The 25,785-nt window shown below is 42.4% G+C and overlaps 1 protein-coding gene across 9 annotated transcripts in view; it reads right to left on the bottom strand.

The window, feature by feature from the left end:
* Positions 1–25,785, bottom strand: part of SVIL (supervillin) — a gene marked incomplete in the record, with an annotated part of 2,930,183 nt that overhangs the window by 334,291 nt on the left and 2,570,107 nt on the right. For all 9 annotated transcript variants that reach the window (XM_044066681.1, XM_044066680.1, XM_044066686.1 and 6 more), the window contains 1 exon segment: positions 9,444–9,598. In XM_044066681.1, the coding sequence (XP_043922616.1) occupies positions 9,444–9,598 (155 nt within the window).

The raw sequence follows: 25,785 nt of genomic DNA, 5'->3' as shown, positions 1-25,785 counted from the left end.
ATGCCAGTAAACACTACTGGTTTTATAAAAGTTACTTTTTTGACAGAAAAACACAGTAAAAATGACTTAAAAACACTACACCAGCCCCACAAAAGTTAAATAAACAATTTCTCCACAGGAAAAATGTTTTCAGTTACTTTACATCCCTTTTAATCTGACAGGAAAAATGAGCGCTCCATTTAAAAGTACGTTATAGTCTTGTGACAGCCAATTAAAACAATACTTTTAGCTTTAAAATAACTTTCCTGAAGAAGAAAATGATAAAACAGCAACAAAAATAAAGAAATGGAAGTTTTTTCCCCCCCCTGCAAGGAACTTATCTGCCCAGCAAAGGAACATCAAAAGCCAACAGTTGATCCTCGAAAGCCTCAGAGGAGGCCTTCATTGGCAGTAGTAAAGCACTGAAGGGCTTTGAGCCCAAATTTGTCTTTTAGTCAGTTCAGCTCAAGCTGCCTAACACAGCTGGTGCATGTGGAAGGTGCTCTAAAACTTTGAAAGCTGGCTGGCTGCTATAGCCTTGGGAGAATACAACTCGTAAAACCAAGGCTACTGCAGCAGTGATCAGTATCATGAAAAGTACACTTGTGTAAAGTCTTACCATAACAGGAGTCATCCTTACATTCACTGCTGCAGTATTCTTAACAGAAGGGATTCCCTGCCATGGAAGCCCGAACATCTGACTAGTCTACCAAAGACTACTTGTTGCTTTGAAAGGGTATGCAGATCATCACCCAAAAACTCCTTGCATAGCGTAGGGCATAAAGGTGACGTTCAGACCTACCATAATCAGAACTTCTTTGCCAGTAGTCTGAACATATCTTTTTACCAACAGTCTTTTTATCTGCGTGCATTTTCTGTCAGTTAAATGCATTTTCATTCTCCAGTGACTACCCACTCCTGTTTGCGGACTTCTATTGCAGTTGCAGATATGTGCTCCATTGGGGATTTTGTTTTTTCTTACTTTTTTGTGCTCCTTGGGGTTAATGTCATCCAGGAAGGGTAAATGCCAGTGTGGGAGACAGAGTCCCCCATAAAGTCCACCACAATAATTGTCTTTGTCTAGGAGCTTTTCATGACCATACATCTTTTTCTATTTGTCAGGCATTCATTCCAAAAACCCTTCATAGTAGACTATCTTCCCTTTCCTTGTATCTTGAGAACCAGTGTCTTAAGCTTCTCGCTAAAGATACAACGGAAAGAATCTCTTCCCCAAGGGTCAGCCATTAGGGAAGAAGGTGAAAAAAGAAGGACAGGCACTCTTGTCTGTCCTGAAAGAGGAAACCGGGAAGGTTTCCTGTTGTGTCAGGCTGCTGTATGCATCTTTCTGGAAGATGCTGCCATTAGTAACATGCTGGCCTAATTTTTCCTGTCAAAAAGAAACGGGTGTTTCTCTTGAGGTTGTTACAAACCCGGAGGCTCGCCAAGCTATATTGCTGGATTTCTCTACCGCAAACTTGTTGGAGGTTGGTGAGGGTCCGGCTGGCAGCAGGGGGAACCATAAGTGATTTTTTCTGAAGGGCCTAGGGGAGTTCCTCAGTTTTTGGTTGGGGAAGAAGTTCCTACTACAGTTCTCGACTGCTATCATGGACCTGAGCCTTCTCAACTTTCTGGAGGTGACATTCCCTTAAAGAAGAAACAAAAAATTAAACATGTTTCTTCTGCTGCTAGGGTTCCACAACATGAGTGGCAGGCCTTCACTCAGGGGCTATTTGCTGCTTTAATGTCCTTAAAGCCTCCTCAAAGGGTTTTAGTTCCTGCTCCCCCTCGGTCCTCTACTCCTCTTAAAAGGCCAAGAGAACAGGATTCTTCTAAGGATTTGTCAGAGTTGGATAATGAATCCCTGACTTATTCTACTCAGATTCTCTCTCCTTTAGACTATGGGTCAGAGGTTGAGGAATCTATTAGTCCAGATGTTCCTTTTGAGGAAATTTCCTCTGGGGGCACACACTCTAGGATGATGAATTTTTTCAAGTGGGATTGTGCTCAGGTCTCTGATATCCATAAGAAGTATTACGACTTGCTGCAGTTGGACTCCCCTAAACCTGCTGTTATTCCTCCCGTTTTGGCTGCTTTTCTAGATGCTTTTTCCAATGCCTCTCATGCACCTGATTTGCTATATTCTGCTCTCAAGAAATCTGACAGGTTTTATAGGGTACCTGAGGATTGTTCGTTCCTATATAAATGTCCTGCTGCTGACCCTGTCGTGTCTGTAGCCTCGAATACGCAGTCTCAATTGCTTCCTTCGCCAAAATTATTGCCTTCTGACAAGGATAGCAGAACTATGGAAAGGTTGGGTAAGACTGTTTACACTTCTGCTACCCTATCTTTTAGGTATTAATTATCAGACCCATATGTTCAGGTATGTGTTGGCTCTTCTTTCTCAGCCCTGTCAACTTACTTCTGATTTTCCAGACTCTGAGGGTAAAACTTCTGTTCTTTCCTTGCTAGGGACTTCCTCTCAAGTCATTTGTCATTCTATTAAATGTAGTTATGATGCAGCAGATGCCTCTTCTAGGGCTTGTGTTTTTGGTTCAGTGATGAGGAGGTATTCTTGGCTTAGGCTTCAACCTCTACCTCATGATATTAAAGCTAAGTTGATGGCTGCTACTCTGGATTCTAAACTTTGGTTTGGGAAAGCTGCTGGTTGTTTAAGTCCCTTCAGGATAAGGGTAAGACCTTACAGGAGCTTAAACATGTGTTTGTTTCTCCTGTGCCTAAATTTCACAGAAACCACCCTGTTAAGCCTGCCTTTGTTTGTAGACAGTCCCGCCTTTTTAGTAAAGGCAGGAAGAGTGGCAAATGGGCTCCTCCTGCTAAAGCTTCTCAGTTTTTATGGACTCCAAAGCTTTCCTTTCTGGACAAACCAGGTGCTACACGACTTCCAGTCTCTTCCCAGCCACATTTACCTTTTTCTTTCTCTTCCTGTTTGGCTTCAGCTCACTCAGGATTCTTGGGGTCTGTCGAATATTCATCAGGGGTAATTCATGTTGTGGAAATCCCATCCTCCTTTTACCGGGATTCCTCAACCTCTTCGGGAACAGCTTCCCTTTTCCCTGAGGTTCTTCAACATCTCTTGACTCAGAGTACTATTCAAGAGTGTCTGTGCCCCAACAAGGGAAAGGGTTCTACTCCACTGTTTCTAGTGCCCAGAAAAGAGGTTACTTGAAGACCTATTCTAGACTTCCCTCATCTAAACACTTTTCTAAAAGTGCCTTCCTTTCAGATGTTGTCCATTCAGATTCTGGTTCCTCTCTTGCTCCCACAGGCCTATAACCTATATAGTGTCTCTGGATCTCAAGGATTTTTATCTCCATATGCCGAGCAATCCTCTTTTCAGGAAGTTTTTGTGTTTCCCTGTTGCTTCTTTGCATTTTCTGTTCTTTGCTTTGCCCTCTGGCCTTTCTACTGCCCTATGGGGTTCACCAAATGCCATGCTCCTGCAATTGCATTTTGCAGGCTTCAAGGGAGCCAAATGTTTCCTTACTTAAAGGACTTGATTCAGGCATCCTCTCCAGAGACCCTTTTGCAAAATCTTAATTTTCCCATTTCCCTTCTACAGAGCCTGGGGTCCGCTATAAATTTCAAAAAGTCTTTTCTGACTCCTCCTCAATCATGTTTTCCTGGGTTGCAGAATTCAGATGGTGCAAATGCTTGCATCCCTGCTCCCTCTAAAGCCTTAAGTCACATTTTTGCTTTCAAACTCTTTTTCCTCTGGCTTCCATTACCGCCAGGGAGTTTTCTGAGAGCTCTGAGTTTCATGGCATCCACCATTTCGATGCTCCCTCTGGCCAAACTTCACATGAGAAAGTTTCAGTGGTTTCTGAAGTCAGTGTGGCTCCAACATGCACATCCTCTACATTTTGCAATTCCTTTTCTTCCTTGTCTCAGACAGGAACTTCATTGGTGGATTAAGCAGTTGTCTCTGAATCAGGAACTTCATTGGTGGATTAAGCAGTTGTCTCTGAATCCAGGCATCTCTTTTCATTCCCCTCTTCCCTCTCAGGAATTGTTCACAGACGCTTCAGACATGGGATGGGGTGACATTTGGCTCCCTAAAAGTACAGGGGGTGTGGTGGCCTAGTCAGCAGGAGTACATCAATGTCAAAGAGATGAGAGTGCTTCTGCTGGCTCTTCAGGCCTTTCATCCACTTTTCTGTCCAGAGCCTCTCAAGGTGTTCACAGACAATATCACATTGATGTGGCATATCAACAAAAAGGAAGGCACACGATCTTATCTTCTTTGCCAACTGGCACTTCTGCTATGGGAACTTGGTGTCATGTATCAAGTGACTCTCCAGGCAGTTCACATCCCTTCTGGTCAGAACCTTGTGGCAGAGACTCTGAGCACGTCTTTAACAGTCCCACGAATGGATGCTTCACAGGGATGTGTTTCTGGACATAATCCACCAGTGGGGTACTGCTCAAGTGGATCTTTTTGCGTCCCCTCTGAACAGGCAACTTCCTCTTTCTTGTGCCAGAGTCCCAGGTCTTCTGGTGTGGAAGGTGGACGCCCTCTTATTTTCTTGGAAGGAAATGTTTCTTTATACATTTCCTCCCCTTACTCTCATTCCGAAAGTCCTGTTCAAGATTCAACAGGATGCTCTGACAGGGGGGCGCCTCTGATCTCTCCTCCACTTCAGCATCTACAGAGTGAGAAATTCTACCATTATCTTAAGCTTATTTACATGAATCATTTTTTAGGGGCGGAGGGCTCTATTTTCTCAGCATAAGGATGCTACCAAAACAGCCTCACCAACCATAAGTGAAGCACCCATCACCATCACTGTAGTGGGTTTGACTGCTGGAAGGGAAAGCCCAAACCAAAACTGGTGGGGAATGTGCATCACTGTAAAAGCCCACTGACAGGGTTTTGACACCAGCTGAGGATCTGAGAGGGAAGAGATGTCTTTGTCACCCACTAATATTTCGGTTTCCATTGTAACACGAAGACAGAGACTAAGGAGAATATGTCCAAGGACATGACTTGCATGGTGTTCTCTGCAGGCAGCAATGACAGACACTGAAGGGCAACAGACTCTTCCATCATAAAGAAAAAATTCTGTAATGGAACAAAAAAGACTTACCTGTTTACTGTGATCTCCATGAGCTTCAACCATGGGAATACATGAGAAAAGGCTGTTAGCAGAGAGTTCTCTGGTGGAACCACCAGAAGTCAGTCATCCAGGTAAGGAAATCTCAAAACATCCTCCTACTACAAAGCTTCTGACACAGTGGCTAGCACACTGGTAAAAAGCTTGGCATGCAACGGAGAGACTAAACAGCAACAATCTGTAATAAAAGTGAAATCCAGGACTTATCCAAAGGAGCATCCTGTATGAAACTCTACATAATGGTATGGCAAACAGGCATTCATCATATCCAGTCACACCATCTAAGCACTCACCACCAAGATAGTCAGGACTCCCTGAACAATCACCATCTGGAACTCAAGGACAGAAAAATATTCTGTCCTCAAATTCATACACGAGGACAGGAAAATATCATTCCAATCTTCTTCATAGCAGCCAATGGAGAAAAGAACCATCTGCCTCTATCTAGAGAAGAAACAGGCTCTCAACTGAGGTGTCTGGACTTAATGCAGGAGCTCTATTTAAGATCACCCCTATCCTTTGATGCAGTTACTTTTATGGAACAGCCTAAAAGGCTACAAGATGTGGTATCTGAGACTACATCCAAATCACAGCAGTCCATGTTAATGATTCTCTAATATGGACATGAATGGCCTCCTTACAGCAGTTTGGTTGGGAAGTCAGGACTAGTGGTGACACTTGTGGAGTCAGGCCTCTGGGAGACTTTGGGGGTGGAACCAAGAAAAACTACAGTGCCTGATGCCTAACAGTGCCCCTCATTCTAAAAGAACAGGCGAAATCCAGAGAGGTAGGGAGGGGCATCACAGAAACACTCCACAACATCAACACTTGTTTCCTTATTGAAGATCTTCAGCCAGGCCCTGTGAATGCCTAAAGAGGACAGACATCCATAATGACATAACCTGGCTCATCTTTAAAGAAGGAGGGCCTGGCCACACCATCCAGCACACACATTTATTCCTATGCCTGGTGCATCAGTGCAGTCAAAATTATAACAGAATACACAAAATGCCACAGAAGCTTTCAGAAGTGACTTCTCCAGACACTCCTTAAGCTAAAATTAGGGGGCTCTGACAACTTTTTCCAGATTACAGATAAGAAAAAAACTGAACTGAGGTAAGCGATTTAGAGTGGAGTCCTACTGACCCAAATGGCAGAGGAAAATACTATGCTGTGTATTCTCTGCAACACTCTGGACTCATATGCTGACAGGAATGAGAGGTGCTTGATTTTCAGGACCAATGCTGGACTGAAGAGATCACAGATAAATGCATACTGGGGTACTTAGGCTGTCATTCCACGCTACTACAGGTTTGCAATCATCACCCATTACTTAAGAAGCAGAGGGAGTGGAACCTAACTACTTTCTAAGCTGCATAAAAAGCATTCTTCAGGACAGGTTCCAATGAAAGGGTGAGAGCCTATGCCCCTCACCATTCTACCCTAGACACTGTTTCAGTCATGCAGAGAGGCAACAGGCCACATCACTGGAGACCTCATGAGCCTTTGTATATGACAGAAGAAAAGAGCATGCAGAACAGGACGTCTCAATAACCTTGCCTGCCTGAAAAAAGAAGGACCTCATTATCCTTAAAATCTCTCATCTACAGACAGCTTAAGGGGAGAGTCTCTTACCCCCAGCTCCAAGAGGAGTAGGCATAACCTCTCACTCCAATCACAAGACCACCAAGTGAATGACAAGTACCTCTACTATGCCAGGCAATGGGGCCCAGAGTAATACATGCTGTATCAGTCACAGGTCATGAAAGGCCTGTGCATAACCTTGCACTGCTTTCAAACCACACTCATCGAGGAAGTACTCCTGCACCCACACAGACTGAAAGATCATACTACATGATTAGTGCATACATGTCCATTGTGCAGGCCATCCCAATGGCCCATCTGACATGGGAGGATCCAAGCAAGGCCCTTTTAGCAATGCTTTACTAAAGTCAAGAAGAGGAAGTGAAAAAGGTGCACATACCAAGCCAGAGATCAACTCTTTAGCCTTAAATGGGGGGCTAAAGGTCTCATTCCACATAAGCTGTTGAGGTATGGCCAAGCTCCAGACGTAATATAGGAAGGTCAATGCTAACAACACAGGGTGCCGCCCCCTCCCAAATGTGGATGTTGTGAGCCAAGTCTTCCTGTTTCTCCTACTGTCATCAAATGACGGGCACATGATCAATCCCTTGCTAGACACAGGATAGTGTAAGGCACACACAAGAGTAGGTGGCTGTTTCATTGTGGCACTTTCTGAGGAAAGCATTGTCTAATGCCAGAGCTCCTGTACATTTTTCTCTTGTATATTCAGCCCTAACCCAGGATCATGAAAGATCATCTTTCAGACCTCTACATTGGCCACCTTTCAAAGATGGCATCTTCTTCACTGTGTCAGACCTCGAGACTAAAGTCACATTTAAAGTTGTGTGTGACTTACGAAAACGTTTCAGTGGTGCATTTTAGGATCAGTACCAAACTGTGTGAAAAGTAAAAAAACAGCTGGGAAGCACAACATACGCACATGACATGTGGAATCAGCAGAAATGCAATCCCCCAAGACTGGAAGCAATAGAACTGTGATTTTGAGCTCCGATAATCAGAAGAGGAAATCCTAAAAATTACACACTCCAAAAGGCTTTCATGATCCAATCCTTACATTCCTCCACAGTTAACTTTCTAGCAAGAGCTTTCTGAATCAGCTCATGACTTTATGATGCCAGAGCCATGTTGCTGACTTGCTTTAAAACAGGGCATGTGACATCTACAACTGAAATAAAGACTTTTTTTCTTAAACAATGTGCTCAAGGCTTTTTATGATTTTGCCCCACTTCATCTCTTTTAAGTAACAACAACAAATTCATATTTTAGAATTTCGGGCAAATAAATTATTTTAAGTGATTCTTACTTTAGCCAGCCAGTATGCCTGCAGTCCAAACCATGTGGGAGAACTGGATGCAGTTATCCCAGATTAAACTGCTTGACAATGAAATCATTCTTCTGGCATTCATGCAAAAAACTGTTTAGACACAATGCAAAGCAACTCTCACCATTAATAAGAAATATGATTAGAACAATGAATGACCTGTATTTTGATCATCTAAATTCCCTGCATATGGATGACTCAAGAGCAAGAGCCTTCACTACCAATTTTTTTGTTAAAGTGCCCAAGAATAAAAGAATTATCTCAAAAACAAAGGCAGATGCAGTGTTGGAAAAGCAATAGTTATTTTCAGTTCAAGGGCAGCTAAATTATAAATTAGCACACCATACTAGTTCATGATACACATGCTGCTCTTATAATTCTACACATTTAATGGTTCACATCAGTTTCTGTCTGTAGTACTAAGGAACAGGGAGTCAAACTCCATGACGTACAGATTCGAACAAAATTAAGACGTTGTAAGTACCAGATTCAAAATAAACCTAAATATACTGGGCAGAAATGTAGACCTGAGAGAGGCAGAAAGTGTGTGTGTGTGTGTGTGTGCTTGCATGGAGGAGACATGGGTTAGTGGGGGATCACGCTTTTGGTGACTAACAATGCTTCTTTTTACTGCCCAACACAAAAACACAATAACTGTATTATATTATGAAATTAAATGGTCTGGTACGGACTCATTTCTTGCTGTAGTTACTTGAGTTACTGGCAGGAACAGGGCATCACTAATATACATATAAGCTATCATCAGAGTTCTACACTGCAAAACTCAAACCTGATTATGCAGTGTAAAGTCAGTAATGTATCAAGGTACATTTATTCCTTTCTTGTGAAAACAAAGGAAAAACAATAAATAAATAATGGACTCCATACCTTGCCATGTTGTCGGCTTTGTTGGAGTTGATACTAATACCCAAGCACAATAAGAAATAAGCAGCGAGGTGGGAACACATTGTACTATACATCTGCCAGGTCACAGATTAAAGTATAGCATCAGCAGGCCAATGAGACAATTAAAACTAGACCCTGAGCACTAAAAGATTTCACTAAACAAAGCTGCTACTGCTCTGTTTTAAGGCATTATTATTCTACTTAACGCAGCACAGATGGTGACTGCTCATTATCAAGTCCTAAATCATTAGCAAGACATTTATGACTTTTACCATTTTCCCTTCCACAAAGCGGTGCCACCCTTCCCCAGGTAGTTACATTTACAAGGAGGTACAGGGAGGCTTACCTCCCTCTTTATCTAAGCTGTGTCTTGCACAAAATTTGCAGATGTGTCCCAATGGCAAAATGGGACTTAATGACAACTACCTTACTCTCATAATTTCATATGATACATACTATATCTCTACAAACAAATGGAGCAATTATGCAGGAAAACTTACTTGGGCTCCTCTTTCCTCGTCCAGCTCCACAGTCATTAGTGCTGATGTTCCTTTCTCACTCACAGTTGAGTGTCGACCCTGCCAGAAAAAGTATGCACACCTCTCCTTTCCAGTGCTAGTAGCTCTGCTCTGTTCTGGCTTTTGTCTTTTCCCAACTGAAAAACACAATTTAAAAAAGCTGAAAATACTACTATTGTGATATAATCTCTTAACATAACATCAGCCAACAATGTTTTAATGCTTTCATAACTAGATATAATAGCCACAATGGGCTAGTTCACTAGTATGAATATAGGACACACCCATCTGTACCACTGGTCACCCAGGTTTGGACAGACACCCTGGGGTCTATAGGGCCAACAGGGAAGGGAGAAATGAGCAGCAGTTGGCCTACTCTCCTTTATCTGATGGGATCTGCTGTGTGTTCATTTCTGGCAGAAACGAGAAGTATTTGCTAGGTAAGGGGACATTAAACCAGTTAAGTACTCAACAGACATTCCAAATTTTGGCATACATGTTGGTAAGCATGTGCATCTATCCCAACAGTGATGTTCTACATGTTATGCATGGAAAAACAAAGCACATACATTTGAAAACATCATGATGGTCACAGTAAAATGGCTTAGACCTCTACCACTCAACTCTCACTCACCTAATAGGATAAGTAAGATACAAGAAACAAAATCTATGAATGAGCAAAACGTGGGCTAATCAAGAAATCAGCAATAGTACCAGGGAAATGGAAGAGATATGCACCAGGAAGGCACTACATGCAAAGGAACATGAATCGTGTGATCATATGAATTATGCACAAGTAAAAAAGCAACTTGTATCCATAGCTTAGTATACAACACTCTCTTTGCAGCCACTATTATTAGAAAGACATTAAATAACATTACGTAAAATATAAGACAATCAATCCAAGGGGCCCTCAGAAGCCTAGCCAAGCTTCTCAACAAAATCTGATGGGCATCAACTCCCAAGGGTTTGGGAGGATATACATACTTTTCATGGGTGGCCAAGCATTTAAAAACTTCCTCTAAGTGAGACACATTTGGCAGCCCAGGAGTATATTTACAGTTCCCCATCCACTGATCTAAATTTTCCTTGACTAAGGGCAGGGATGAACTCTGTTTCATATGAATGGGAAGCTTGTCCCAAGAAAAGGGGGAGCCCCTCTGAAACTAAACAGAAAATTAACTTGCCTTCTACTACATGACATATTGTCACAGCCTACTCAAAAAAAAAAAAAAAATCTTTCATTTTCTGGTACCTGCTTTATTTTATTCAGGATCATGAACGGCAGAGCCTTTTGTGGTAAGCAAGAAGCATTAAGGCATGGAACCAGTTCAGGATGAGACACCATTTCATCATCACACACACACACACGCATGCACGAGCACACATGCACGCATCCTTGAAAGCAACTTAGGGAGATCATAGTTCACCCTATTGACATGACTTAGGGATATAGGAGGAAAATAGAGTCCATGAACAAGAAGAGATGAAAGGAGGAAAACATGCAGAATCTGCAGAGAAGGTATTCATCAGGAAACCAAATTGGTAAACCCTCCCGGTGAGGCAGCAACACTAATTGCTGTCCAACCAAAAATGCAATTTATGTACTTACCAGAATGTCAGATTTCACTGGTCTCACTCTGGACACTGAAATGAGAGGACTGGTGCATTTACCAACCCCTAGTAATGGTGACAATCTCCTACAATCTCAAGCTCTCCTACCCACAAGGCCCTACCTGCTGAGTATCCTCCAGATAGAGTAAAGAAACATTTCTAAAACAAAAAGGCACTCTTTTTAATTGAAAGTCAGCACAATTTGAACTCAGAAGAGAAAGAAAGACAGTAAATCATATTTGAAGCTGCACACTCATGACAATTTGGAGGGAGGAGGTGTGAGGCTTATGCCAGTATCAGGACAGAAACCACAGAAAACATTCTGGTAAGCTTAGCACATAACTTACACATTTCTCAGATGCTGTCAAGACAATGGAACCAAAGGACAGAGTCCCCAGCTAACATGGGAGGTCTGAGCCAACAAACCCTTATGTATGGAAGTCCCAAAGAGCACTCTACTTCTAGGTACAGAATCAAGGTTATAAATGCTTAGCAAAAGTTTGTCAGGAAGACCAAGAAGTTGCTGCTGCAATCTCATCTATGGGTAGATTATGCAGAAAAGCACTGGATATACCTTGATCCCTAAATGTTTATTTATTTTATTTTATTTTATTTTACATTTGTTAACCGGGCTAGTCTAACTGGATATATTTCCATTTTCAGCAGAGGCCCGGGGAGAAAAGCTCCACATCTAGACAAGACAGATACAACATAACAAAAAATTCATAACAACAGATTAAAAGGTGGTAGGACTTTAACTCCAAGACAAGAACAATTAATCATAGAGTAAAGGTATAAACAACATATTAAACATAATTTCATCTTTAGAACCATTTAGAGAAAGCATAAAACAAAGGAGAAGAGAGAACATTAATCGAAAGAAAGTGCAGATTTAAAGAAATATGTACTGTCAGAAAGAGAGAGACAAAAGCCATGAGGAGGAGAAAAACAAAGAAAATTTTAATCAGGCTTAGAGCAGGAACATATCCAGTGGTTTTTAAGATATACTCTGAGTTTTTGTTTAAATAGAACAGTAGATGCAATTGAAGTAAGTTCGGGAGGAAGTTTATTCCAGCGTTTCCCAATGGCATTCGAGAAAAGGGAATCACCAGCAAGGTTATTAGATTTGGTTAAGGTAACTAGCAGTTTGCTGGAAGAGCGGAGTGAGTTCAGGTTTGAGTAGGGGCTTAAGAGGTTAGAAAGAACAGGTGTATTAAGAGGTTGGTAAAAAGCTCTTTGGGCAAACGAAAGTTGGGATAGAAGCAACATGTTCGTCAGTTCAAGCCAGTTAAGTTGTTGCAGATTCAGACAGTGGTGGGTTCTGAATTGCTTCCCAGTAACAAATCTAGCTATGTTATTGTAAGTGGTAGACAGTTTAGAGAGATTGTTTTTCTTGAGATTAGTGTAGATAGGTGAGGCATAGATAAGTGTGGAAATAAGATGTGAGTGGGCAAGATTAACTTTTGCTGGGAAGGTTAAAAAGGTTTTGATTCTATATAGAGAGCCAAGTTTCCTGTTTACAGATTTAATGGTATTGTTGATATGAAAGTCGAAGGAAAGATTGTTGTCAATCATGACACCTAGCAATTTAGTAGTAGAGTCAGGTGATATAATGGTTCCATTATTCGACATGATAGTGAAGTCAAATGTAGGGGATCTGGTAGTAGGCTTAAAGAGTAGGAGTTTGGTCTTTTTTGCGTTTAGGAGTAGGCAACGTTTTAGGAACCAAGTTTCGACTTTAGAAAATACCGCTTGAGTGTTAGTTTGAAGTTCGGAAATGGATTTAGCAGAGCAAATAAGTGTGGAGTCATCGGCATATTGAATGCATGTAGCCTGGGGAATGGCAATTTGTAAGTCATTTATAAAGAGGGAGAATAGAAGAGGTCCAAGAATAGAGCCTTGGGGGACCCCAAGTGAAATTGGTAGAAGAGATGAGAGTTTGTTATCCCAGAGGACGGCCTGTTTCCTGTTAGTGAGATAGGAACTGAACCAGTGGATAGCCTTAGCTTCTAAGGAAAGAGATTCGAGAATTTTTAATAGGAGAGAGTGGCTAACCATGTCGAAGGCTTTGGACAGGTCAATGAAGAGAGCGGAAGACAGGATATTATTATTGCGATTTTTGTTAATAAAGTCTGTAAAGGAGAGCAGAGCAGTAGTTGTGCTATGATAGGGCCTAAAGCCATGTTGACAGTTTGTCAGAATGTTATTTTGTATTAGGTGATTCATTAACTGATGGTGAACACATTTTTCCATTATTTTTGCGAGTGGGGACAATAGGGCTATGAGCCTGTAGTTAGAATGTTCAAAGGAGTTTCCTCCTTTATGTAAGGGTATGATGTGAGAGATTTTCCAGATATCAGGTATGGTTTCTTCATTTATGGTCCTATTAATAAGAATAGATATGGGATAAGCGATTTCAGAGGCTGCTTTTTGAAGGAATTCAGAAGGAAGCTGGTCAGCTGAAGGGGTACATGGTTTAAGTTTGAGAATACATCTCTATATAAAGGTAGTGGGGATGGGTTGTAGCCTAAAGGTTGGTAGTTTGGAGGATGCATGGTCAAGGATGCTAGTATTGTCACTGGAGAGATGGGAGGCCAAGGAATTAATAGTATCAATGAAGAATGAGTTGAAAGTATTGGCAGTATCAAGGGAAGAAATTCTATCAGACCCAGAAGGGGAGGGAGTGGTAGTCTGTCCAGGGTGAAGAAGTCTGTTTAGGGTTGACCAGAATTTTTGAGGGTTATTGTGATTCACTTGCTGAAGATTGCTATAATAGCTCCTTTTGTCAGAGAGGATCGCTTTTTTGGTACTGTTTCTCAGATGCCTGAAAGTCTGTTGGTCTATGGGAGATTTGCTAGTTCGCCATTTTAACCAAGATTTGTTTCTAAGTGACATTTCTTGTCTAGTCTCTTTAGTTAGCCAGGGGGCTGGCTTAGATTTAATTCTGATAGAACGTTTTGGTGCATGATTATCTAGAATTGTTAGGAATGTGGTGTTAAAGTAATTAACAGCTTCTTGAAGAGGAAGAGTTTTTAGTGGGTTCCAGTTACAGGAGTTTAGTTCAGTTTTAAACTGGGTAGGATTAAAGCATTTGAGGTCACGTAGGGTCCTATATAAAGGAGAGTAGTTAGAGGCATTTTTTTGTCTTATAATATAGGTTAGGTTGTGGTCACTAATGTCATCAGGTAGCGTTCCAGACTGATATTTAACTAGAGGTTTGTTTACCAAAATCCAATCAAGAATACTTTCTTTGTTATTAGTTTTGTTAATCCTAGTAGTGGTGTTAATTGTTTGAGTAAAGCCATGGAGATTAATATGAATGAATATGCTTTAGGAGGAACTCCCAATTGTTGACCTCTGAAGTATAACAAAATGTAATGCAATCAGAAATCCATTTGGACAGGGTCAGTTTTATCTTGTGACCTAATCTCACCAGGGAAAAGAAAACAGACAATTTGCCTTTTCTACAGGATATGGTAAGATGAAAATAAAAGCACAGACTGAAGTGATTTCCTGCCCGTACAGCAACTGCACGGCTTAAAACGAAATCCAAAAAACAAAACTCAGCCAGCAGATCATGGTGAGCTGTATAAATTTATTAGCTTGTTTAAAGCACAAAAAAACAGACCGGTTAAAAACATTTTTTAACACTGACGAAAGCTAATATTTAACTGAGCTGAACCGGTCTGTTTTTTGGTGTGCTTTAAACAAGGTAACAAATTTATACAGCTTGCCATGATCTGCTGGCTGAGTTTTGTTTTTTAAAATGAAAATAAAGCCTTGACTGTTAATGAAAAACAAGACAATGCAAGTGATACTTGCCTTTGTTAGAATACCTAGGGAAGAAAACTGGTAAATGAATACCCTGATTCAAGTTGTGCTGAGTGGCTATCTTAGACATAAAGAGACAAACTGGTTCTCGTCTGGATGAAATATGACATAAGGTTACTTGGAAGATAGTGCATGTAAATCTGAGACCCTCTTAGCTGATGTGATCGCTACAAGGAAAGTGGTCTTTCGTGGTAAAAAGTTTAAGTCAACCGAAGAGGCCGGGTCAAAAGATGGTTTCTTCAAGCACTCCAAAACAAAGTTGAGATTCCAAGCAGGTGCTGGTTTTACCAATGGCAGCCTTTAATTAAATGTTCCCTTTAGAAAGGCTCTATAAGACCAGTGAGAAGCCAATGAACATGTCAAAATCCCTTCATGAAAAGAAAAACAAAATGCTGCTAACTGTACCTTAATGGAGGAAAATATAGTAGTGTAATCAAAACTTACAATAACAGTAGATATTCGAATGATCACTGCTGTAGCAGTCTTAATTATGTGTGTTATGTCCTGCCAGGGATATAACAGCCAGCCAGCTTCCAAAGCTTCAGAGCACCTTCCACGAGCCCAAACTGTCAGGCAGCTCACGCTGAGCTGATTAACAGACAAGTTTGGGTGCAATGCCCTTCAGAGCTTTACTGCCAGCATTAGGAACAAAAAATAAATGCCCACACACTGGCACAAAAAACATACCATAAAACAAGGGATGGACCGGATACTACAGCAGCAATCAAACAGCTATTGTTATGATAGGTTTACTTACACAACTATCGTACTATGTTAATCATCATACTGATCACTGCTGCAGCACTGTTAGCTATATGGTTAGATTACCTTAGCTAACTATATTTGGGAGATGGACCTGGAGTCTCCAGGTGCCCCTGGAGAATGGTCCAAGCAAAGCTTGATCTGGACCTTGGGAAGGAATCAAGCTTATAGTGTTTTGTAAAAGTATAAATAGAGAACTAAGTAGCAGCTCCTAGAATACTTTTAGAATCTAGTCCTTTGCAAAAAAAAAAAAAAAAAGCCACAGATGATGCCAAGGCCATGGTGGAGTGGCCATTGACCCAGCCTGGAATAGTTTTGTTGCATGTCATGATGAGTATAACAAAACCATATGGAAATCATCTGTTCTGACATGAGTTGTCCCTTCTTTTTAACTTCACAAAAAATTAACAATCGATCCAAAGATGTGAAAGATTTAGTTCTGTCAAGATAGTACCAGAGTTATTTGTGGATATCCAAGGTATGGAGTATCCTTTCTTCCTCATTTTTATGTTCAGGAAAGAAAATAAGGACAAGGCTAGTCTGGCTTAAAGTAAACATGGATAACACTTCAGGCATAAAAGGAGGATTACCTCTCAAAGAAACACTGTCCTATGGAAAATCAGATGAGGATGACTCACCATAAGAGCTTGCAACTCAGATACCCTTCTAACAGAGCTCAGATACCCTTCTTACAGAGGTCAGAGCAATCAGTAAAACTGTTAAGAACCTCAAGTCAGACTGATTAACCGGTTCAAATAGAGCACATTAGCTTCTCTAACATAAAAATTAACATCCCAGTGAGGAAACACCAGTTTTCTTGGAGGCATCTTACACAAAACCCTTTTGCTGCGGTAGCATTTTCGCCTCATAGCAAGACATTGTCCCGTTCAATTCTCAGCTAGAGCATCTTCTGTGTGGAGGCATACGTGAATGGGGCGTGCCTTCGTTGAAGGTTGTGCATCAGGGCTGGTAACCCGGTACGTAAAAATCCACTACCAATCATTAGCGGACCGGAGTTCCGCTGTGGCGATCCCTAACCAGGAAAAGCCGAAAGACACAAACAAACAATCTTACACAAAACCCTTTTCAAGAACATTTTAACATGAGATTGCATTGGAGAGTAGGATCTGTGGGCAGACCAGCTGAAATGGCAGATACATGAATCTTGATAAAGGAATAAAAAAGGCCATAGGGTAGTAACTTGCACAAATATTGAAGAACCAGAGAACAACTAGTTATGAATGAGTATTGATTATGTTGTTGGCACCAACTACAAAACATTTTCATTTGCTAATGTATGATTTTTTCTAGTAGCAGACTTTCTTGCCTCCATTAGTACCTGTTGCAATTCCTCAGTAAGCAGGTGCCTAAAAGGAATTAAGACCCTATCATCCAGGCAATCAACTGAAGTTGACTGATATTGGGGTGCATTAAACATCCTTGTTTTTGTGTGAATAGATCCAGTCTGTGAGGAAGCTTGTGGTAATTTCTCTTGGCCATTTCCAAAAGAAGAGAGAAAGAATAGTTGTTTAAAATCTTTCCATCACCACAGATGTCCTCTATGTTGCTGTATTCTTAAAATGAGGGATTCACTGCCGAAGGCGGTCCCGTTTGGCCAGTATACAAAAGACTTAATCCACTGCAAGGTACGTGGGACGTCTCATATAGGCCAGCAGCCGACATAGGCCATAAAAGTGGCATCCACACATACGATCCTCAGAACTGAGTGCCCCCATAAGACCATCAACCTAAGGAACAAAGGGGGTAAACATACATCCAGGGGAAAAAGACAAAAAGTGGAGAAGATGAGAGGGATAGAATACTGCAACACAGAAGAGAAGGACATCTATGGTTATGGTAAGATTTCACACGACATGTCCTTCTATTCTTATGTTACAGTATTCTTAACATGACGGCGAGTACCAAAGTTCATGAGGAAGAAAGTGACAGGGAAGGAGCAGAAACACTTTCTAAAAAAAAAAAATGGAGAATGGCTCTAGCAAAGCCAGCTCTAAATTTGGAAACGCCAACCAGTTTATAATATCTGGTAAAGGTATGAACAGACCACCATGTAGCTGCCTCTAAGATGGTGTTAGTATCCAGACCTTTGAAAAAAACACCTGAAGAAGCCATAGCTCTTGTAGAACGAGCCTTAATAGGAGTAGCAAGGCTCTTACCATGAAACAGATAACAAAAGGATATTGTTTTAGAAATCCAAGTGAAAATAGTCTGCTTGGAAACCGGCATTCCTAGAACCCTGGGATGAAAAACAAAAAGCTGATTGGATTTCCTGATAGCCTTAGTTTTATCCAAGTAAAACCTGAGTTGTCTATGCACATCCAAGGTGTGAAGAACTCTCTCACTATATGATTGTGGAAAGGGGAAAAAAGTGAGCAAATGAACAGATTTGTTAAGTGACAACTCATTTACAATCTTGGGCATAAAAAGAAGGGTAAGTATGCAAGGAAATGCTATCCTTATGGAAAACCAGTAAGGGGGGGCGGGCATCAAGGCTTGATGTTCAGACACCCTCCTGGCTGAAGTGAATCCCCTGGGATTCCGGATATTGGCTAATGCTCTTGCCACCCCCATAGTGCCTTTTTTAGGCAAGGCTCAAATCCAAGGATTCAAGGGGGCCTTGAAGGATACCACACCAGTCTTGAGTAGTGTGAAGTTTGCTTTAGAGAAGTTCCTCACTGTGGTCTTTTTTGTTTGGGGTGGGGGCGGGATGTGGATATCCAGTGAGATTAGTTTATGATCTGATCTCACCAATGAGGGATATACTTCCGGTGTGGAGCATTTTGTCCCCATGTTTGTGAATCCAAGCCGGTCACAAGTGGTGTCCCACAGGGCTCAGTCCTTGGCCCCCTGTTGTTCGGCATCTACTTCTCAGAAGTACAGGCTTCCAATAGGAGGACTATGGCTGACAAAGTTTGCAGATGACTGCAAACTGGGAGCCATAGTGGAAAGTACATCGGACACAGATATCCTTCAGAGGGGTCTCACGGAAACTGATAGCTGGTGCTAGAGCCATGGCCTGAAGTTAAATGCCAAAAAATGTATAGTCATACCCTTCGGGAAAACAAGGTAACCCCAAGCTACCATATAGGTGGCAATCCACTAAGCACAGAAGAGGTTATCAGGGACCTGGGGACCCAGGTTGACAATGCCCTTTCTTTTGACACTCACATTGCTAAAGTGGTTAGAAAAACCTTCTACACTGCCCACCTGATCATGAAGGGATTCACATCCAGATCAAGTGAGGTCATTGTTCCCCTGTACTCTTCACTTATCAGACCAATGATCGAGTACAATGCCCCATTCGGGATGTATCTCATCAGACACCTGCAGCAATTGGAGAGACCCCAAAAGTTCCTCACCAAAAGGATAAAGAGACTCCAAAATCTGTCAAATGCTGCCAGACTGAAGAAACTCCAGCTCTATTCAGTCGCATACCGTCTGCTCAGAGGTGACCTGTGCCTGACATACAAGGCCATGTCCAACCCGGAATTAATGGACATGCTCCACCTCAAAAAATCCAAATCTACCAGATCCACTAGAGCAAGCGACTTAAACCTTAGCACGGATATAAATAGGACATGCTGGAGGGATAGATTTGTCACCCAGAGACTCCCTATGTTGTGGAATAAAATCCCGGTCCATGTGAGGCAGAGCACCTCGCTGGCTCTGTTCAAGAGAAATCTTGACCGGTGGATGGGAGATCGTAGGTTTACCCCGGGAATCATCTATGTGTCACTGCTGGACAGAGGCACAACAAACTAATGGGCACAGTATTTTTTAACATAAGGGGTGGCGTAAGCCACAAAAACTCTGGGCTACGCTTATAAATGCCTTAGGGCAGATAGCCTAGTATAAACCTATGAACCTATGATGGCTAATAACAACATAGACTTCCAAGTACAGTGTTGTAGGGAAGTTTTTGCTGCAGGTTCAATTGGAACCACTGAGTTTTTTCAAGACAAAATTGAGATCCTAAAGAGGTGGAACAGGCTTCCTGGGAGGTCTGATATGATGGATATATTTGGGAAACCATTTAAATCTCCAATCTAGAGGTTGAAGGAGGAGATAAAGGCAAGCAAGCAGAAATAGCTTATAGATGAGCTTTCACAGAGAAATAAGCCAACCCAGCCTTCAGCAGTTCACACAAGTAGGATAAAAGCAAAAGAACATCCACAGAAAGTGGGTCCAGCTTACAAGAAAGACACCAGATGGAAAACCTCTTCCATCTGGATAAGGAGGATTTCCTAGTATTGTTTTTTTTTTGGCATCTTGCAGAACCCTAAGCACATCCTCTGAAAAGAGGTACCTGAAATGAATCAAAAGCCTGTCACCCACAGTGTCAGACATAGTGACAGGTGTGGTTGTATGAGGGGTCCCTTGTCTTGTGTGAGAAGATCCACCTTATCTTAACTTGTGATGATTGCCCTTGGCTAAATGAGGAAGAAGTGGGGACCAATGCTGCAACCATTAAGATTTTTGGTTTGCCCTGTTGAATTTTCAGCAGAACTTCCTGAATAAGAGGAAGAGGGGGAATGCACAGAGAAACAACCCCTTCCATACTAGAGGATCTGGAACTCTGGCACAACATTTTTGAAGCTGTCAGTTCAAAGGGGAGACAAAGAGATCTACTTGAGGAATACCTCACTGGTGGAAAATGTCCAGAAATACGTCCCTGTCAAGCTTCCATTCATGGGATTGAGTCATGGACCTGGTCAGTGTCTGCCACTACATTTTGATTGGACGATATGTACACTGCCTGAAGGGAAACATGGTACTGAGTTGCCAGTTCCTGTGCCATGAGGGTTAGCCTGCAAAGATGATATGATTTTGCCCCTCCCCCCAACTGTGGTGTTGTCTGTAAACAGTTTTAGAGGGTCTGAGCAGAAGACAGTGAAAGGTCTGTAGAGGCAACAGCAGGGATCTTAGCTCTTTTATGCTTGTGTGCTCTTCCCTTTGAGAAGGAGACCAAAATCCTTGAACCTTCCAGGAAGCAAAGGCTGCTCTCCAACCCATGTCTGTGAACAATTACTAAATAGGAAGAGAAGGATGCAGAGGAAGGCCTGGGGTTCAGGAAAATCTGCTGAATCCACCAACATAGTTCCCTCTTCAGACAAGGAAGAAGTGGGACCACAAAGTCCAGTGGGTGAATATATTGGTTACAAACTGACTTGAGGTACTACTTGAAATTTCCTCATGTGAAGTTTAGTTAGAGATAACATGGGAATGGTGGATGCCATGAACCCTAGAGGTGGAGAATTCCTGGATGAAAGACTGCAGATGGAGAAGTTCTTGAAGAATTTGGTTAGAAACTGAATTTTTTGAGAAGGCAAGGAGGCCAAAATTTGATCTGTCTGGATTCTGCACCTCAGGAAGACATGGTCTTGTGAAGGGCCGTGGGAAGATTTTTGGAAGTTTATTGTGAAACACAGACTTTGAAGAAGGAAAATAGTGAAATGGAGATTCTGCTGCAAGGTCTCTGGAAGAAGTGCCTGAAGCAGGAGATCATCCGGGCATAGAAAGATCTGTACACCCTGGAGTCTGCAATAAGCAATCACTGGAGCCAGGCATTTTGTAAATACCCTTGGTGCCATAGAGAGACCAAAGGGCAAAGCAGACAACTGAAAATGTGATGAAGCAACAGAAAAACACAAATATTTCCTGAAAAAGGTGGTGAATGGGAATGTGAAAGTAAGCATCCTTGATATCCAGGGGGACCATAAAATCTTGTGGAAGGATGAGGGGAAACCAGACAGGCAGAGAAACCATGTGGAAAGTTGGGACCTTTAGGAAGGTGTTGAGGTATGAAAGATCCAGAATGGGTCTCAAAGGGCCATCTTTTCTGGGAACCAGAAACATTCTGGAATAGAAACCTCTTCCTCTTTGATTCAGTGGAATCTCTTGAACAGTCCCCTGGGATTTCAGTACCTGGAGCACCACTGGAAAAAATTGTAGTTGCTCTCGATGTTCACAGGTTCACAGGATGGTTCATAGGATAGTACACGGCTATTGGCCCTAGGGCCTACACAAGCCTAAACATAACAATGTCCTGGCTATTTCTTCCCACAACATTTACTTCCCTGGACCCCTGCCTAGCAGGGCCACTGATGTGATCCCCGGGGTGAATTTCCTATCTCCCATCCAATCGTCAAGGTTTGTTTGAAGAGGGCCAAAGAGGCACTCTGCTTGACATGTATGACACATGGGCAGTCTTATTCCAGAGTCTGGTGAGTGTCTGGGTCAGGAACCTATCCCTCCAGCATGTTTTGTTCATTGTGATGACAAGGTTTAGATCACTGGAGCACGTGGCTCTGAGGGATTGGGATTTCTTTAAGTGTAGCATGTCCAGCAGCTCAGGGTTTGACATGGCCTTGTATGTTTAGCAGAGATCGCCTCTGAGTAGATGGTATGCAATAGAGTATAGCTGGAGTTTTTTTTTAGATGTCAGCATAGGACATCTGCTTTAGGCTGGTGATTCTTTTAGTAAGGTATTTCTGCGGCCTTTCCAGTTGTTGCAGACATCTTGAGAGGTACATACCAAACGGGGCATTGTATTCTATAATGGGTCTAATGTGGGATGAGCACAATGGGACAATGACCTCCTTTTTTCTGGATGAAAAGCCCTTAGTGATGAGGTGGTTGAAGAATGTCCATGAAAGGTGGAAGTGTTTCTCACACCACAAAATACCTTTTGTGGATAATGGAAAGGACCCACGAGAATCCTGAGTAATTTGCGCCCAGACTGGAAGGGACATGGAAAGATGCAGAGAGAGGGGAAGATGGCTGAGAAAGGGTTGGTAGTCCCAGACTACCTGCCTTGTCTAGAAAAGGTTGTTTTTGATCAGGAGCAGGCTGAGAGGGTTTGGAACTAAAAGGTTTCCTAACACCCCTCTTACTTCTGGAAGCAGTGCGAGATTGTTTCCTAACAAAAGAAGTATTAGCTGAGTAATTCCTTTGGAAGTTAGGAACCACACACACAAAAATGTGTTTTAGGTCTTGCAACTCTTTTCCTTTCTCCTGCAAGGACTTAAGTCTGCTTTTGTAGCCCCAAACAAAGCCTTATTGTCTAAGGGAATGTTCTGCAACTTACCCTTAAAGTCATCTGGAAGTGGTTACAGCCTCAACCAAGAGTATCTCCTTAAAACAGAGGCAGATACAGCTGCTCAAGCAGATGGTACAGTTGCATCATAGCTATATTAATAGAGTGGAGTGCCACCTAGAGGAAGACCCCAGAAGTGATGAAAGCTATGACAATTTCCAGGTCAAGAAGAAGCTGAGAAGACTGTGTAAGGACAGCCAAAGCATACTTGGTCATAAGAGTTTGGTAACTGATAGCACAGAAAGCTAGGGTGGCTGAGGTATAAACCTTTTTACCTAATCTTTTTATGGTCTTACTTCTCTTTATCTGAACGGAGAAGAGTATTGGATGGCAATAGGTAGAAACCACAGCAGAACTTAAATATCAGATGCAGCAACAAGAGATCACACACAACCAAGAATCCACCTAACAGTTTTCTAAACAGTAGTATTTTATTCAGATAAAATCTCTCTTAGTGTTTTGGCTAAAAAGCCTTTTCAGAATATAAAAACACAAATAGCACACATCCTTTATATACAACACAATTTCCCCTAATTATTCAATAAAATAACTGAAGCAATTATGTCATTACAAAACATTTACCCAATTAGAACCCTCCAATTTCTGTATTACACATCTTAGGAAAGGTTAGCTGTGTAAAATCTTACCATAACCATAGATGTCCTTCGATTCCATGTTGCAGTATTCTTACTGTAGGATCCTCTGGCTCAGGTGACCTTAACATCTGTCTCCTACGCAAAAGCTTAAGCCCGGTTGCTGCCAGGTGTGTTTGGGACGTCACATGCAGGGCCCATAAACCATGAGCCTTAAATGTGACATCTGCATGTACAAGCCTCAGAACTGACTGCCTAGTCAGACAATAGTCTAAGGAATCCAGGAAAGATGTGATCTAGACAAGATAAATGTAATGAAGGGGGTAGGTGGGAGGGAAGGAATACTGCAACATGGAAGAGAGGGACATCTATGGTTATGGTAAGATTTTACACAACTAATCTATGTCCTTCTATTCCCATGTTGCAGTATTCGTATTGTGGGAGAGTGCCACAGCTCATGAAGAGGAGAGGGTAGTGGAGGGAGCTGCAGTTTCCAAGAATCCATGCAGGACAGACCTTGCAAATCCTGCCCTGGTTCTGTAGATATAGTCCAACTTGTAATGTTTGGTAAAGGTATACACAGAGGACCATGTGGCTGCCTCAAGAATGGTGGCTGTGTCCAGGCCTTTGAGGAAGGCTCCTGACAAGGCCACTGCTCTTGTAGAATGCACCTTAACATTGTAAGGTTAGTGTTTGCCATGGTAAGAGTAGCAGAAGGAAACAGTTTTTCGTATCCAGGAAGATGTAGTTTGTTTGGATGCAGCTTTACCCAGGGCCCTGGGGTGGAAGGACACACAGAGCTGATTGGACCTTCTAATGGTTTTGGTCTTGTCCAGATAAAACCTTAATTGTCTGTGGACATCAAGGGAGTGGAGTACTCTCATGGTCATTCTGAGGAGAGGGAAGAAGGTGGGTAAATGAATGGACTGATTGAGGAACGGTTCACTGACCACTTTGGGCATGAAGAACGGACTTGTGCGAACGGTCACCCTATCTTTGTGGAAGATTGTGTAGGGTGGGGATGCCATGAGGGTCTGCAGTTCAGAGACCCTTCTAGCTGAAGTAAGGACTATCTAATAGGACAGTTTTCCAGGTGCACATCTGCAGAGAACAGAGCTTGCTGGTTCAAATGGGGCAATATTGAGTTTCTCTAGTACGGAGTTCAAGTCCTAAGGGGGGAATAGGTTTATTTGGTGGTCTGACATGGATAACCCCTTTTAGGAATAGTCTGACATCCAGCCTAGAAAGAAGAGGTGGATCCAAACGCAAGTAGGCCGAAATGGCAGATAAGTGGACTTTCACTGAAGAGTATGAAAGTTCTGATTTTACGAGTTCACACACACAGGATAGGACTAGTGGAACATCTGCTTGGAAGGGGTCCCTTTGCCTTTGGAGAACCTTTTCCATTTCAAAAGATAGGATCTCCTGGTAAAGGGTTTCCTGGCCTACTGCAGGATGGATAGCACATCCTCCGAATACCAATGTCTGAAGGGGATCAAGAGTTTATCATCCACAGGATTAAGCAGAGAATCTCCGGGTATGGATGAACAAGAGATCCCTTGTGTTGTGTGAGCAGGTCCACCTTGTAAGGCAATTTCTGGTGATTGCCCTTGACAAGAGATAGAAGAAGGGGGAACCAATGCTGCCTTGGCCAATAGGGAGTAACCAACAAGATTCTTGGCTTGCCCTTCGAGATTTTTAGGTCGACTTTCTGAATGAGAGAGAAGGGAGGGAAACATAAACAGTCCCTTCTATGAGATCAAGAAGGCATCCATTCTCCAGGCTAAGGGGGGGTCCTTGGAGCAGAACAGCTGCAACTGTCTGTTCTGGGGGAGGCAAACAGATCTGTGGTGTTCCCCACTGGTGGACAATGTCTAAGAACACATCTCTGTGCAACATCCAGTCGTGATGCTGAGAGAATGATCTGCTAAGGGCATCCACCTGGTGGTTGTCCAGGGATGGAATGTAGACTGCCTGTAGTGTAATGTTGTACTGAGAGGATAGCCGTCATGCCTGCATTGCAACCCTGCAGAGTAGATAGGACCTTGTCCCCCATTTGTTGATGTACCATATCACAGTTGCACTGCCTGTGAAGATTTGGAGGGGGCCTGCCTGCATTAGAGGAAGGAAGGTCTGAAGGGCTAGATGGAGGGCAGTCATCTCCCTTATGCTGTTTTTTTTTTCCTGGAGGGAGGGATCCCATTGAGTCTGCACCTTGAGGTCGTTCATAGTGGCTCCCCACCCTAGATCTAAAGCATTTGTGTGCATGCACTGCACTGGACTGGTGGGTTACAAAGGTAAGCCTGGGTTCTGGTAAACTTGTTGGATCCACCACCTCAATTCTGTCTTCAGGCAGGGTAGGAAGAGTACCTTAAAGTCCAGGGGGTGGCTATGTTGTGACCAGATA

This window comes from Protopterus annectens, chromosome 3.part1, assembly GCF_019279795.1.
Source record: "Protopterus annectens isolate FY-2018-M chromosome 3.part1, PAN1.0, whole genome shotgun sequence".
NCBI lineage: Eukaryota > Metazoa > Chordata > Ceratodontiformes > Protopteridae > Protopterus > Protopterus annectens.
This window is presented reverse-complemented; position numbering and strand designations above follow the sequence as displayed.